Raw genomic sequence first — 14,472 nt, 5'->3', positions numbered from 1 at the left:
AAAGCGCCTCGGATACACACTGTGCCAGAAGTGGTGTAATAGCGCACACGCAACATTTACGCATGTCCGAGTTAATGTACAGGCAGCTCATGGTAGGATGGCATAATTTTCGGCTATTAGCATCATGATTCTGAACAAATATGCCCTGGTATCAACTTATGTTATTAACAATAAGACTTAAATTCACTTTTTATATTCAATCTCTAATATGGCTGTAGTGTGTAGTCAAAAAAACACTGAATATTTGTGTCTGTGTGAGTGTATGTATGTATGTACGTGTGTGTGTATATATATATATATATTTATGCTATTTTTAACGCATTCAATTTATGTGCAAAAGTTTAAAACTCTAATAATTCTGATTCAATTTCTAGGTTTTAATTTCTAATACTATTATAAAAAAAAAACTTGCAGAACAAAAAGAGATCTTGTGCATGTTGCATTTGGTGTTAAAGTGCTCCAAGAAGAAGAAAAAAAATACTAAAAATCATTTCTTTAAAAAGCAAAAGCAGATTTAAAGGAACTTGGAGACAAATATTTCAGAAAAGTGTATTCCAAAAAACAAAAAAAAACAAAAAAAAACAAAAAAAAACAAGAAACGGCAAAATACATTTTAACAAATAAAAATACAAAGGGAACTGAAATCAGGTGTCTGTCAAACCTTAGTAACCTTTCTGCATGAACACCGTTAACACGAGAGGACTGAACTCACTGATACACAAACACAAGCAGGCCAGTCAGTAGTAGTCACAGTCCAGACAGGAATCAGAGCTTGTGTTTAAGGGGGAAAAATGTTTAAATCATTGTTTACATGCTATTAATCGTGTATTCAATCATTTCAAAATATTTCAGAAAACAGACTGATTGTTTAAAGTATAACCTACAACAAAATATTAGAACTACAAATATTGCTTTAAAACACACTCAAACATAGATGATGGTTTTAGAATGTAGTGATGCAGCCGCTGTACGAACAAGAACGGCTCATTAACGGGACTACCAAAAAATTTACAAGACAAAAAAAAAAAACAACAAAAAAGGGAAAAAACAAACACACATTTGAAAGGAAAAAAAATCATAATGAACAATGGTATCAGTACCATATCCGATTCAATATATATCCAGTTTAAATAAACACACTGATATCAGAAAATCCAGCGCCGATATGAGACATTCCACAGTTAGTGAAAGTATACTGTGAACATGAGGCATTTCTACTGTTATTTCATTTATAACATTAGCAAACAGAGGACTGAAATAATGGCATTAGTGTAAAAACTCATTAGTGCATCTTCAAGATTTAGAAATGTACCTCATTAGTGAACACCAGCAAATTTTACAAACTGAGAATGAGCATGCAAATGGGAGACAGACAAAGGTACGTTTCCCAACACAAATATATATTATCTGTACATTTAGCCATATTGCTCACAGTACAGTATCACCCATTTAACAGCAAAGTAAGGCTCGTGTTTTTTAGGACATGCCCTGACATCATCAGTGTGAACATTTTACAGGTATGTTAAATAAAGATCTTTATGCTAGAGACTTTTTTTTAATCAAAACTCGGTCCTTATGCGGAGCAGACCGATATCTTTACATGCCACAGAGTAGTGTGAAAGATTTAAATGCAGGCCATTTGTTATAGAGGAATGGTAATTAATCCTGGATTTACCCATCTACACCTGTTTCTGTGCCCTTAATATAATCAATTCCCATTTTTAAAAAAAGTCTTGTGACTTTACGTATGCTATTTGGTCACTGAAGAAGCATCCGTATATAGACCTAAGTAAGTCTACATTAAAATGTAATGAATTTGTCTGTTACTCAATTTTTTGATTGTCTTTTAGTTCCACCTCCAAAAAACTGGAGTCAACTGTGAGACATAAAAGCCACTGTTAAGTATTATTAGTTAAAAAAAAACAAAAAACAAAAACACTTTTCTAGATCTATTTATGGGTTGATTTTTTTCCCCCATGAATTTTTAACTACAATTAGAACGAGAGATGTTAAGGCATCTGGTAAGATTTGAGATACATACATACATATATCCCTTACAAATTATGTACATTAAAATGCTACTTCTTCCAGCCTTCCTACTTTCTACAGATGATGTTTGAAATATTTCATTAAACCTCTGACACCGTGAACTTACTTACACCCAAAAATGACATACACAACCTTCAGAATAGATCAATTTGATTGTAAAGGTCTACCCAGTCCTCAACTTGAAGGCTTAACTTGAAGGTGTAATGGAAAAAGAATCTGCTTTGTGGAGCAAAGTCGCTTTCCCTCAGTTCTCACTCTTAGTGTCGCATCTTTGGTTGCTGTTTCAGTGCAAGCTAATGTGCTTCCAGCTCCAGGACCTCAGGAACAGAGGATAAAGGCACAGTTACTTAGAGCCCTGCGACAAAATAGGACATACTAGCATATATATGCATGTAGCTATGACTTATTGTTTATATGCACCAGGACACAGGAACAGCTGGTGAACAATATAATTTAGGGAAGTATCAAGTATAACAAACTTATCCCTAGCAAGGTGGGACTGAAGCAGAAGTAGAGTGCTACACAATTTGATTCAATTCATCTTCTAATTACCAAAGCCTTCAATAAGCACCACCTGCTCTGCCCTAATCTGACACCCAGGCCTAAGATATACGTTCACATAAGTTGAGGATGTTTCACTTGCAAAGTTCACATCTTGATGCATGCTGAGCTACACGGTAGATCCCTTTATATATCTGCCAATATTTCTTTGTTTGAAAGAGAAAACTTTTTTTTTTCCTAAGTTGGATTAAAAAATGAGCAGGAGTGTAGCTTCAAACCTAGAACAGTTAAAATTAAAATTACATGGGACTATGTTTCATCAAACACCCAAAAACTTGGAAAAGGTCTGAATTAAGAGTACACGTCCAGTGTTTACCTAGTCTAGTGTTGTAACAGGAGCCTAGTGTTTTTTTTTTCTATTTTGATAAAATAAAATATAGCTCTTCAGTAGTTATTTTCCTCTTTAAATTGACCAGAAGTCAGAAAGTGGTTATGGTGCAGGAGGTGAACTTTGAGTTTAGATACAGAGCAGCGCTTCCATGATGGGAGGTGAAACGGCGGCTCCAAAAACTCTGATGTTAAACAATTTTAAGTCAGAGTTTAATTGTTTTATCCAGAATCAAAGCCGGTGAGAGATGATTTAAATTGCAAAATAATCCAAAACCCCTCCTAAGAAAAAGAGGACACTGACTTCTCATCAGTAAAATCATCAGTGTTGTCTTTGCAGGGCTTATTTTGGTTTAGTCCTTTCCAAAGGCCTCAGCTCAAGCCAACAGCAGTGTTTATAGGATTTGGAGGCAAGTCTGGTTTTTTCAAACACTTGATCTAAAACTTGAAGTGCACAAAGCTGCTCCTTTCTGCAGGCCTCCTGTCTCAATGGCTGTGCTTTGAGATAGCAGAGGGTCCTGGTGAAATGGATGCCCCCTCTTGCACTCATCTCATGCGGTTTTGCCTCATGAGGGGAACGATACAAGAAGGGGGGCCAGATTTAGAGAGGAATGGATGCTTGAGCAGCTCCTGGGCTGTGGCCCTCTGGGCAGGGTCCCGAACAAGCATTCTGTCCAAGAAACCCTTAAGAAGTGGAGAAACCTGAAAAAGAATCAAGTGAGGAAGTACCATATATTAAAACAATTTTATGAAAACACTCATTTCATAAGTGTCATTAATAAAGAAACTGAATATTGTTGAAGAACTTACTTTGTGAAGGTTCTTCAGTTTGGGTGGTAAGTTGTCTCGAATCATCTTCATTGCTTTGAGTGGAGGTTCATTAAAATATGGAGGCTCACCATCGACCATTTCAATGACCATAATACCAAGTGACCAAATATCCACCTATGACCAACAATGTAATTTCAGGATTTCTTAATTCATCAACCATTTATCAGGAAAACATAATACATAAAGAAAAGCACATATTTGCAAGTTTAATGTGCAAGACAAGCGGGTAAAAACAGGATCTCACCTCTGGTCCATATGGCAGTCTTGAGATGAGCTCAGGTGCCATCCAATATGGCGTTCCAACTAACGACTTTCTTCGTTGAACCTCTTTTGAAACTTGGGCACAGAAGCCAAAGTCAGACAGCTTTATCTAAAGAGGTTTAAAAAATAAAATAATAAAATACACTAAATGTTAAATGGTTAAATGATGCTTATGATAAAGCACTTTGCACAGTGCTAGATAAATGACATCAACATACTGCAAATTATATTACACAAGGGGTTTGGGAACTGGTTCTACACTTTTGCAAGAAGAGGTCATTTCCTGTCAAACTTCTATCTTGATGCAATGCCCTTTGATGATCCAGTAGGCAACTACATTCTGAGTCAATACCCCTGTGACATTTAACTTTTTTGGCTTCTTCATAAAACATAGTGTATTATCAGACAGTGAGGTGAAACAGTGTTAAGTAGAGCTATAATGTGAATAGGGCTTTGTGGTCTATTCCTTAGACTGCTCAACTCTGTGTTAGACTGTGTTTTATTAATTACATAAATTATGATGACTTTATGATTACTTTTTCTTAGAACTCTTTGCATTACATGGCTGGCTAAACATATGATACATGGCCTGAGCATGGCTAGCCAACATGACATGAGGAAATGAAACAAGAAAAATGCACACACGCAAAGTCTTGTTGAGAAACAACTGATGATTACTGAAAAATACTTCCTCTTCTCTGACAGCAACCAAAAAAATGAACCCTTGCCCCTGTGTGACAAACCAGTATACATGGCAATTGATTCTTCTGAAACTAAACTCTTTACAGACACTGGTTATGACACTCATTTTGCCTCAGGGCAACAGGCAAATATTTTTCCCTTATACATAAAGGCTCCAAGAATATTAAAGCTGTAGGTGAGGCTAAAACAGGTTTAAGCCACAATAGAGAAGGTTTCATAAGGAACAGGCAATTGTGGTAATGGCTTTAAGAAAACTTTTTTTTAACCAAGAGTATCTTTTAAGCTACAGGTTTCCAAAACTGGGCTTGACGTACCCACTGTGCTGCACATTTTTTTTACCCAAGTCAAATGATGTTGGGGAAAAACCCCAAAACATTAACGTATGTAAAACCTCAGCACCGTGGTTTGAAATGTGTGCTTTAAAAGCTACAGGTTGAATGACCTAATGAACTGAAATTAGCTCTGAAAATGGAGAGAAAAACTCACTCTGCCATCGTGAGTAAGTAGAATAGAGTCACTTTTAATGTCTCTGTGGATGACACCCTGAGCGTGCAACACTGACAGAGCCTTAAGGACAGACAGGCACACTGTGGCAATCTGCTCTTCATTCATCCTGAAACATACATAGAGCACAGATTAAAACACCGCAGTGAAGACACAAAAATAAAAGCAGTTTGGTCGAAGAGGCTAATACTTGTGCAACATGTATGACAAAAAGTCAAAAATAAGAGTGAAAACCTGCCACCTTGTGGTGAATTAAATATTAAATATTCAGAAAGAGAGAGTAGTCAGAACCACTACACTGACATGAAAACATTGTTAATACAGAAAGAGTTACACATTTATGATGATCTAATCACTGAAGTGATAGATGTGTGTTAATGACTTAAGGTCAAAAGAAGGTAATGAGTAATAAAGAAAAGCCAAACACTTGCCTTGTATGTGTCACTATGTCAGTAAGCGCTCCACCTTCAAGAAACTCCATGACAACCCAGAGCTCATCACCAACTAAGTAACTGTTGTACATGTCCACAACATTCTCATGGTGATAGTCTCGCATGATCACAACCTTAAAGAATAATACAAAAAAAAAAGCTCAGTAACTGATGAAGCACTAGATGAAAAAAGGCCTTTCAAGCAATACAACATTTGCAACTGAGTCTATGCTGGAGGTTAAAAACCAAGATAACAGGCTGTTAAAATTCAGCTCAGAACATAATGAGGGGGTTTTTAGATGAACAAGTTAATAGTTACAACAAAATTCACCTCATTAAAGAGCAACTCTCGTCGCTGTTGTTTGCGTAGATCCATTTTTTTCACAGCCACCAGTTTGCCCGTACTCTTAACTGTTGCAATACACACAATACCGGTAGAGCCCTCGCCAATTTTGATGTAGTGATCCAGGTAGGTGCGAGGGTCACCAGGATCCACCACCATCTGCAATGCAGCACGGAACTGCTCGTGAGAAACACGCTGAGGTTGCTGGGGTGGTCCAGGGGGCGCAGGGGGTCGAGAGGCTGGTGGAAATTGCTGGTTGTGGGGGGGCTCTGGACCCAAAGCAGGGTGAGAAGCATGATGCTGCAGGGAAGAGCCCTTACCCCCACTGTTCCCACTTCGGCTTGAACCGCTGGATGGGCCATTTGGGGGAGGATCCTGAGTTCTGCCTGGTTTCAGGTCCTACAATGGAAAACGTGAAAAGAGAAAAGTAAGATGGAGCAGAATATATGTATACCTGAAAAATATCCTACCACAAAATAGAGGAACTGTTTTCTTGGTCTGTACTCACCTGACTGCTAGGATTTCTTGCTGAGCCACTTTCAGTGCGGGGGTAAGTGTTAAATGGCCGGGTTTGCTGTGCTGTCTTCATCACCCCCTCTGTAACAGGCAGATTGGGGGTTTGAACATTCGGTCCAGAGAGAGGTCTCTTGTCTCGCGGGGACTGCGGACTTTCGTCCTGACCTGTATAGCTCGATTTTGGCCGTTTGTCATTAGACACTTCCCTCCAGACCACTGGGTTGTTGTGGTCACGATCTCTGTCTCGCTCTCTGTGAGGTGGAGCTGGAGGTCCAGGGGGTCGTTCTTGCTCTTTGTGCCTGCTTGGCTCTTGGCCATGGGGCTGCATCGGTCTCCCATCTTCTCTGTGGCCTCTGGCTGGTCTATGGGAATCAGGACGTGTTTTCTCTCTGCTCACATTCAAATAAAAATAAAAAAATCATCAAAACATCAGCTCTAAAGTGAAAAATGGATATTCGGAGGAAACAAAGCACAACATAAGACAACATTTACCTGTCTTTCGTCTCGCCTGCATGCTCATAGTGCCGGTGAGCGTACTCCCCGTTCTCCTGCATCCCAGAGGAGCTCGAGTCACTACGAGGCTGTGTGGGAGGACTGCCCCGTCGCAGGGAGTTTGAACGGATCACTGACATGGTTTCAAACTCATCCAGGAGCCACGTCAGAGAGCCATCCACCCCTATCTTACTGCCTCGTACTATTGCCTGAAAAAACAGCCATTGCACCAAAAGTAAGCGCAAAGCTCAACAAACCAGTCAGTATCTTACAATGATATGCTGTTTTTTTTTAGCAAGGAAGAAGCATCCCATCTGAACCACAAGGAATGGTTTGGACTATACATATTTAAAATCATCTGTGGTTAGACCTCATAAATCATTAAATAATTAAGTTTGTCTGATCTCAAAGACTGTTTTATGGTCAGGTTATTCTCTCTAATACTGATGATGTAACTGATCAGTAAAAACAAACATATACTATATTATCATATTCCCACAACAATCCACAAATGCTTCTGGCACATTTATTATTCAGATACGTTTCCATTTAAATCCACATTTCAATTAGAGTTAACTAGGAAATGTGAAGGAAATCACAATATACAAGGTTATGAATATGTGGTTGTTACAGGGCAAAATATTCATATGGGATAAAACCACCAGTTTGGTCAACCAGAAGTTTACCTTGCGAGGCTCCACAGTGGTAATGACTGTGGCATCAATAAAGGGCTTGGGCCTTTTGGCTGTGTCTTCGATGAGGCTCTGCCATTGACGAGGAAGCCCCACAAACTTCTGCTCCTGCTCATCAAAGTCAGTGTGCACACGGTGCTCAAAGTTAGAGGGAGCTGAGATCTGAATGCGCTGCTTTTTCTTCTTGGTGAACATGGCTGCGGCAGAGCATCAGAACTAGGAGAGACAAGAACATGACGTCCAGTACTCATGATTGTTTTATATAAGGCAAAGACCATAAAATGTCACCAAAACAACTGATACTTCTTGTACAATTAGGATAATAATTCCAACCATTGCAATAACCATCAAGTCAGACAATTAATATTGAAAATAATAAAAAAAATAATAAGGCAAATACAAATGTGTAGCATTTAGTAACGTGTTCCTTTATGACTACTGTGCATCCTATATGAAAATTATAAAACCTTGGAACAGAGCATTTATCAGGGCAGAAAAAAAATTATAGAACGATCAGATTTTACATGAAATCTCACATGTGTAACTTATTTATTTATTACAAGTGTAATTTATTAAAAAAAAGAACATATCCTTAATTTACATATTTGCAACAAAGTTTATATTTTAGATTTAATTTGCTTCAGTATCTATCAAGTAAGTCTATAAAACTAAACATGCTATAGGTTTGCACAGCCAAGGCTTCTAACTCAAACGCAAACATGAAAAATGCAGTTTGAAGCTGGAAATTTGTTTTAATGTCGAACAAATCTAATTCATTAAAGAAACTGCAATTTGTTCAAGCCGTTTCTAATAAAACAACAGCTTCTTCATTCAGTAGCATAAAAACCTCTTTTTGCTGTGCAAGTTTCACTAAAAACACACTTTCCCAGTATAAGAGACACTCCCTAAAGCCAAACACTCATCTCTTATAGAAGTCTGCTGAAGCCTCCCCCTCACCCAGAGAGTCAGGCCTCGAAACCTACTGTTTATTGGTTTGTGTCTGAACTGAAAAGAATTTTTCAAAAAAAAAAAAAAAAAAAAAAGGCAGCAGCTCTGGAGATGTCAGGGAGCACATAAGAGCTGCCTTAAGATCTCAGTATTTTACCAGGGTCAGTGCCATGTTCTTAAGTTGTATATTTTCAAAATTCCTGGACGAAAAATAAAAAAATACATGAAATATTAATGCAACAGCTTTAGCATAAGGCTATGATATTACAAAAAAAACATTGAGTTTGATTCTAATACTGTGAATTATGTATTAACATACAGTGGCAAGGTATCGTGTGGTTTTGGGATTTATTTACCCAATGTACATTTACTGGCCACTTATTAGGCAATGCCCTTCTTGCCATGCCATTCTTGTTCCAAATTTGTATATGTACAGTATGAGACTACAGATCTGGCTATACTGATCATCATTTGCATTACAGGTTATATTGTGACACATAACTAATCAGTAGCTTTCGGGTGACAGAAGCCTCACTCGGACACAAAGTAGTCGAGAAAGATGCGGCAAAGGTCAAGCATTTAGCCGACTTCGGAGCTCTTTTCCCAGCTTCAGGATGAATGCAACCTCAGACATTGCTACAAAGCGCATTTGTTTCGTTCAATCTTTTCCCTTGTCAGAGGCAGTAGTGGTAGGACATTTTGTACAACATGAAATCTCTGTTCATAAGATGCTTTGATTTAGTTAGCTTGATGCAGAAAAAGAAAAAAAAAGTATGTCTTGTATTGTTTTAGGAAAATGTATTTGATTCAGAATCTAAACTGATGGAAAAATGTAATTTAATTAATTAATTTTTTTTTTAATCATTGAGATTTTGGTTTAAAAACAAAAAACAATTCTGTAAAAAAAAAAACAAAAAAAAAAAACAGTATTGTGAATTAAATCCAATCTGAACTGAATTAAATCAAAATCTAAGTGCATCATTACACATTGATTATTGACATCCTGTTTTAGATCTTGGTCTGCTGAAAAGATAGAATGTTGCGCTGTGAAAATTTCCTGTCAAGGCAAAAGCCCATGTGACAGAAAAAAAAAAAAGAAACAAATATTCTTTACAGAGTATCATTTCACCAGCACAGAAAATGTTAAGTTGGTTTTATTTATTTATTTTTTATTTATTTATTTATTTTTTTGTGTGCAAAACTGGCCAATTTCTTCTTCTTCTTTTTTTTTTTTAAATTCAATCTTTAATCTCCATTTCAGAGAAATGTATTTGTTAAAACACAAAAGAGGGATAATTTGATTAGAGGGATTAATTAACGAACTTATTAATTGTCTAGTTGGTGGAGGCAGGGTTCGTCAGTGTGGGGGGAAAACGCAGTAGTGCAATTGGACCCGCCTAGCTTTAACTTAATTCATTATCTTATATTAAACACATGATTTTCTGTGTTAAAGAATAAACAAGAAAGAAAAATCGAGCTATACATTTACTACAAAAAAAGTCATAACATTTCCCATCATTGTAACACTCTCATACACCTACAGACTCAAATGATCCAATACACAGTCTGGCCTGCAAACTCTGAACTTAAGTACACAGAAGTTCACACTGAAACCACAAAATACATGACCTGAATGTTGTTGTGATGTTACACTGTTGCCACCGGCCAGTGAGCTCAACTTTACCACGCCACACATTCACCATAAAATCACTACACTGCACCCTGGCCTTCTGTCAGTCGAGACCAAATGACCTTCATTCTTAGGTATGACCAGTTCCCAAACAATGAATGTTTGACCAATCTAGATGCTTTCACTGGCTGGTAAATCCACATTGTGTGCATAAAACACGTACGCTGGGTTTACTTATTACATCCAAGATTATTAAATTCAAGCACCTCAAATCAAAGCATTCCACAGCTCATCATCCTAAACAATAGAGCTGTTAGAAAAATTACTACACTGATAAAACCACAATATAGGAGTTAACACTAGGATATTTCTATGCATGTGACTCATTTATTATTATAGAATTTTTAATATGTTAATTGACTTCTGCATTATTACGTCAGAAGATTTTTTTTTTTCCAGCAAAAAATTAAACGGTAAACAAAAATGTTTGTATGCCAGTAAGTAGAACCTTTAAGGGTTATACTGAATCTTTATTTTTTGCGTTTTCCAAATGCAAAAATGTTGAGACTGAAGGTTACAATAAATAAATAAATAAATACTCTGTGACTACATTTGAGACTATGAACTGATTCCTCTAAATTTGTTCTTTGGGTTTTTTTTTTAATAGGAGATGAAGGCAACGTGTTCAGGGCTCACTGAAGACAAACTCTTAAGTACCCAGGGTTGACCTCTTTGACATCTGTCAAAGGAGTATCAGCCTGAAAACTGCATAACATCTGAAGATGTTGCTTTTAATGCAGGCTATATATCTAAGGAGAGCGAGCATTCTGCATGAGCGTCTGTTTCTGGACTTGTATGCCAGGAATGTGTGTGGCGCTCAGTACAGATTTCATCCATCTAAATCTTCTGACACACTGTCTCACAGAGTGAAGGATGCAAGCTACTTTAAGAAAAACTAAATTTTAAATAATAAGAACACAGAAAAAGAAAGATAAGCCATGGATAGACTGATCACATTTGGAAAAAACAAAAATTGTTCCGCTTTGACTTCAAGTAACAAAGATATTCATCAAATCCAAAAGTTATAAATAGTTAAAAAATAATTAAGGAAAAATAAAACGCTCACTGTAGCACTATAAACTTATATTAATGATCATTGGAATTTAGTAATAATGTATAAACAGTGTACAAGAATAGATTTCAAATCTGTGTGTATAAATGTTAGTTACAATCACCTAATCTTTTACCCTTGTTTACAATATTATAACAAACTGCATTAAAAATTCACAAACCGAAGAGCCATTTGATGCTAAAGACATCTGCCATTAAAATGTGAATGTTGTCCTTTATAGTGTGTTACTGAGTTTATAATTTATCCAGTCACTGGGTAGACTCTCAGTTTAAATTAAAAAAAAAAAAAAGACCCTTAAACCAACCACAATATCCATCATTAATACACACAGGATGACACACAGTCAGAAACCAATATTAGCAAACTGCATAAACTGTTAATTTAGCATTAATTATTTATAACATATGCGCTACGTTTCTCCTCACACTCCTTTAATCTTACACATTTTCTGAGCCTCGTGTTGTGGTGAATTTTGCTTAACATATTTAGACAGATGTATTTAATCAATATATCTTATTAGCATAAAGAAAAGCGTGTGTAATGTTTTCGTTTCATTGTATAACTTTAGACAGCAGGCCTTTATCTACCAGACAAACCAATGCCATCTTTTTCTGACGTAACGGCACTGTTATAAACATGGTGTTGTACTAATGGGATGACAGATGAAAGACCAAGAGCCCTCAAAACATTCATTACACCATGTCAGATTAGAAAGACAAACATTTTACACTGAATGGCTCTTAGCTGGATAGTACAGGATCTTAGCTGTTACTAATGTAAATGTACGTGTTTCTTTTTGGCAGAACAGCAGTGTTTAAGATCAAAGCTATGGTCCTCAATCTTTCTGTAGACAGGCAGCACCTTCAAACAAAAAATACCAGACAAGAATCTATTCTAAGAACATGATCTAACTAGAAATATTCAGCCCAGTAGGCAAATGTGCACAAATTTAGTTTACCATCGCTTTTCAATACTGACCCATTCAGCTATAGAACACAGACCAAATTAACACTTAATACGTGGCTAAAAGCACCTATTTCTTATATTAACAGGATATTTCATATGCACAAACATGTGAAACTGAGGGGACCGGATATAACAGCAATAAATTCGTTACAACAAGCAACATTAGATTAGGGAATCTTGGTTGATTAATTTCTAATTTCTATAAAATTAGCCCTAAAAGTAGTGCTAACTATAATTCAAACAACAGGTTTATATGAACATGCTCATTTTAATACGGTATTATTTCTATTGAAACAACACTCACAATCTTAGGCTGCTAAGAAAAGTTATTTTTGACAAATTTGTGTTGTTTTAATAAAGAATATAGTCTAATCATTAATGTGGGGAAGTTTTCTACAAGATGTTTATGCCAAAGACTTGTAAGTCGGTGAGTATTTAGACACAGGAAAGTCTTGAGTACAGATGATTACAGATGTTCAACAACAAACAGTAAAACAAAAAAACAAACAAACAAAAAAACAGTTTGATGTGTTCACAAATGTATAATCACTGGCGAACTGCTATGGTATAAGAGGAATAAAACACTACAAGACATGACACGATAAAGGGGGAGATAATCACTTCGATAGCATCACACCACTCCATCATGATTCATCCCCCTAAAACAACACAACTTAAGTTTTATTTCTTGCTTGATGACGAGCACAGATTTAACACAATTAAACAATAGTGAAGTCTCCAATTTCTAAGGCGCCAAGATGATGTTTCCTGGAAAATTCTCATCAAACAGTTTAATTCATTTGTACATTGTGTGTGTGTGTAATCAGATAATTCATCTGTCTGGATAACACAAACCAGTATTAAGTGAAACTGATAAATAAGTAAATAATACAATCAGCAACCGAGAACTTAACATTAAGGCCACTTCTTCCTTGTCCTATCAGAAACAAGCTAGGGGCCGAAACTAACCATGAGGGACACAAATTTGTGACAACACTGTAGTTAACAATATGACAAATAATTGAGGTTGTTCAAATGACCGATTTCTAACTATTATAACAACAAACTAACGTTACAGCTGTTTAACACCGAAAGCAAACTTACACTGATCATTTATCCAGTGAATATAAAGAAAAACTTTGTCCTTAAGGGCGCAGAAAAGTTTGTAATCCTGGTTACTTTCTTATATTTTCCTGCCGTGTGTATAGTTAAAATTTAACGCTATTCGTTAAGTAACTTAGCTAGCTAACTAATGCTAATTAATGCTAACTAACACTAAGGAGCTTAGCAACTGAGACTGACACAGCTGACTAGATACAAAGAGTATTGTATATAATAATGTTACAGGTCTGCTAAGGGTAATACGGTTAACCAACAAAAATAAAGCTGCCTGCGTATTAAAGTTGTAAATAAATAAATAAATAAAAACAACTTAGACACAAAACTATTCTTTCAACAAATGTATTAACGTCCCCTCTTTCAAAAAAAGGATATGATAAGCTAACGTACTCTGCCATGCATGTAGGCTAATAGTTAGCTCGCTAGCTAACGGCTAGTTTAGCTAAATATTAGCATTGGGAATCACCGAAACTCAACTTCCAAAACTTGTTTCGTCGATAAAAAAAAGAAAAGCGCAAATAAGGTCACACCACTCAGATATTACCTGGTATATAATGTTGATTCCGTCAAGCACCCGAGTCCATAAACTCACCAGAGCGCGATTTTCAGCTGTGAGACGATTACAAAGTTTAGTAAAAGTGGCTAAATGCGCTTATCTAAAGTCGAGCCCCTGGGCAACAGGACCTCCCCCGCGCCATGTTGGAAACAGAAACATCATCCGGGCACCATAAAGGACTCCACAGCGCCCCTAGCGCAACACTGAGATCATTCACTGTGTGTGTATGTGTGTGTGTGTGTGTGTGTGTGTGTGTGTGTGTGTGTGTGTGTGTGTGTGTGTGTGTGTGTGTGTGTGTGTGTGTGTGTGTGTGTGTGTGTGTGTGTGTGTGTGTGTGTGTGTGTGTGTGTGTGTGTGTGTGTGTGTGTGTCTTCAGTGGTCCTGTCTCCTTGGTCTTATATATTTTATATAT

The 14,472-nt window shown here is 36.8% G+C and overlaps 1 protein-coding gene across 1 annotated transcript; it reads right to left on the bottom strand.

Moving 5' to 3' along the window:
* Positions 1-571: 571 nt before the first annotated feature.
* On the bottom strand, positions 572-14,213 carry pak4 (p21 protein (Cdc42/Rac)-activated kinase 4). Its single transcript, XM_060888156.1, has 10 exons — positions 14,049-14,213; positions 7,704-7,925; positions 7,018-7,226; positions 6,518-6,914; positions 5,998-6,408; positions 5,667-5,800; positions 5,218-5,344; positions 4,013-4,138; positions 3,748-3,882; positions 572-3,639 (listed from the first exon to the last, which is right to left on the bottom strand). The coding sequence occupies exons 2-10, from the start codon at positions 7,902-7,904 to the stop codon at positions 3,484-3,486; spliced, it is 1,896 nt and encodes a 631-aa protein (XP_060744139.1). The 5' UTR covers positions 7,905-7,925; positions 14,049-14,213; the 3' UTR covers positions 572-3,483.
* Between the last annotated feature and the right edge of the window lie 259 nt (positions 14,214-14,472).

This window comes from Tachysurus vachellii, chromosome 15 (genome assembly GCF_030014155.1).
Source record: "Tachysurus vachellii isolate PV-2020 chromosome 15, HZAU_Pvac_v1, whole genome shotgun sequence".
NCBI lineage: Eukaryota > Metazoa > Chordata > Actinopteri > Siluriformes > Bagridae > Tachysurus > Tachysurus vachellii.
The sequence above is the reverse complement of the archived record's forward strand: the minus strand, read 5'-3'. Positions and strand labels throughout refer to the sequence as shown.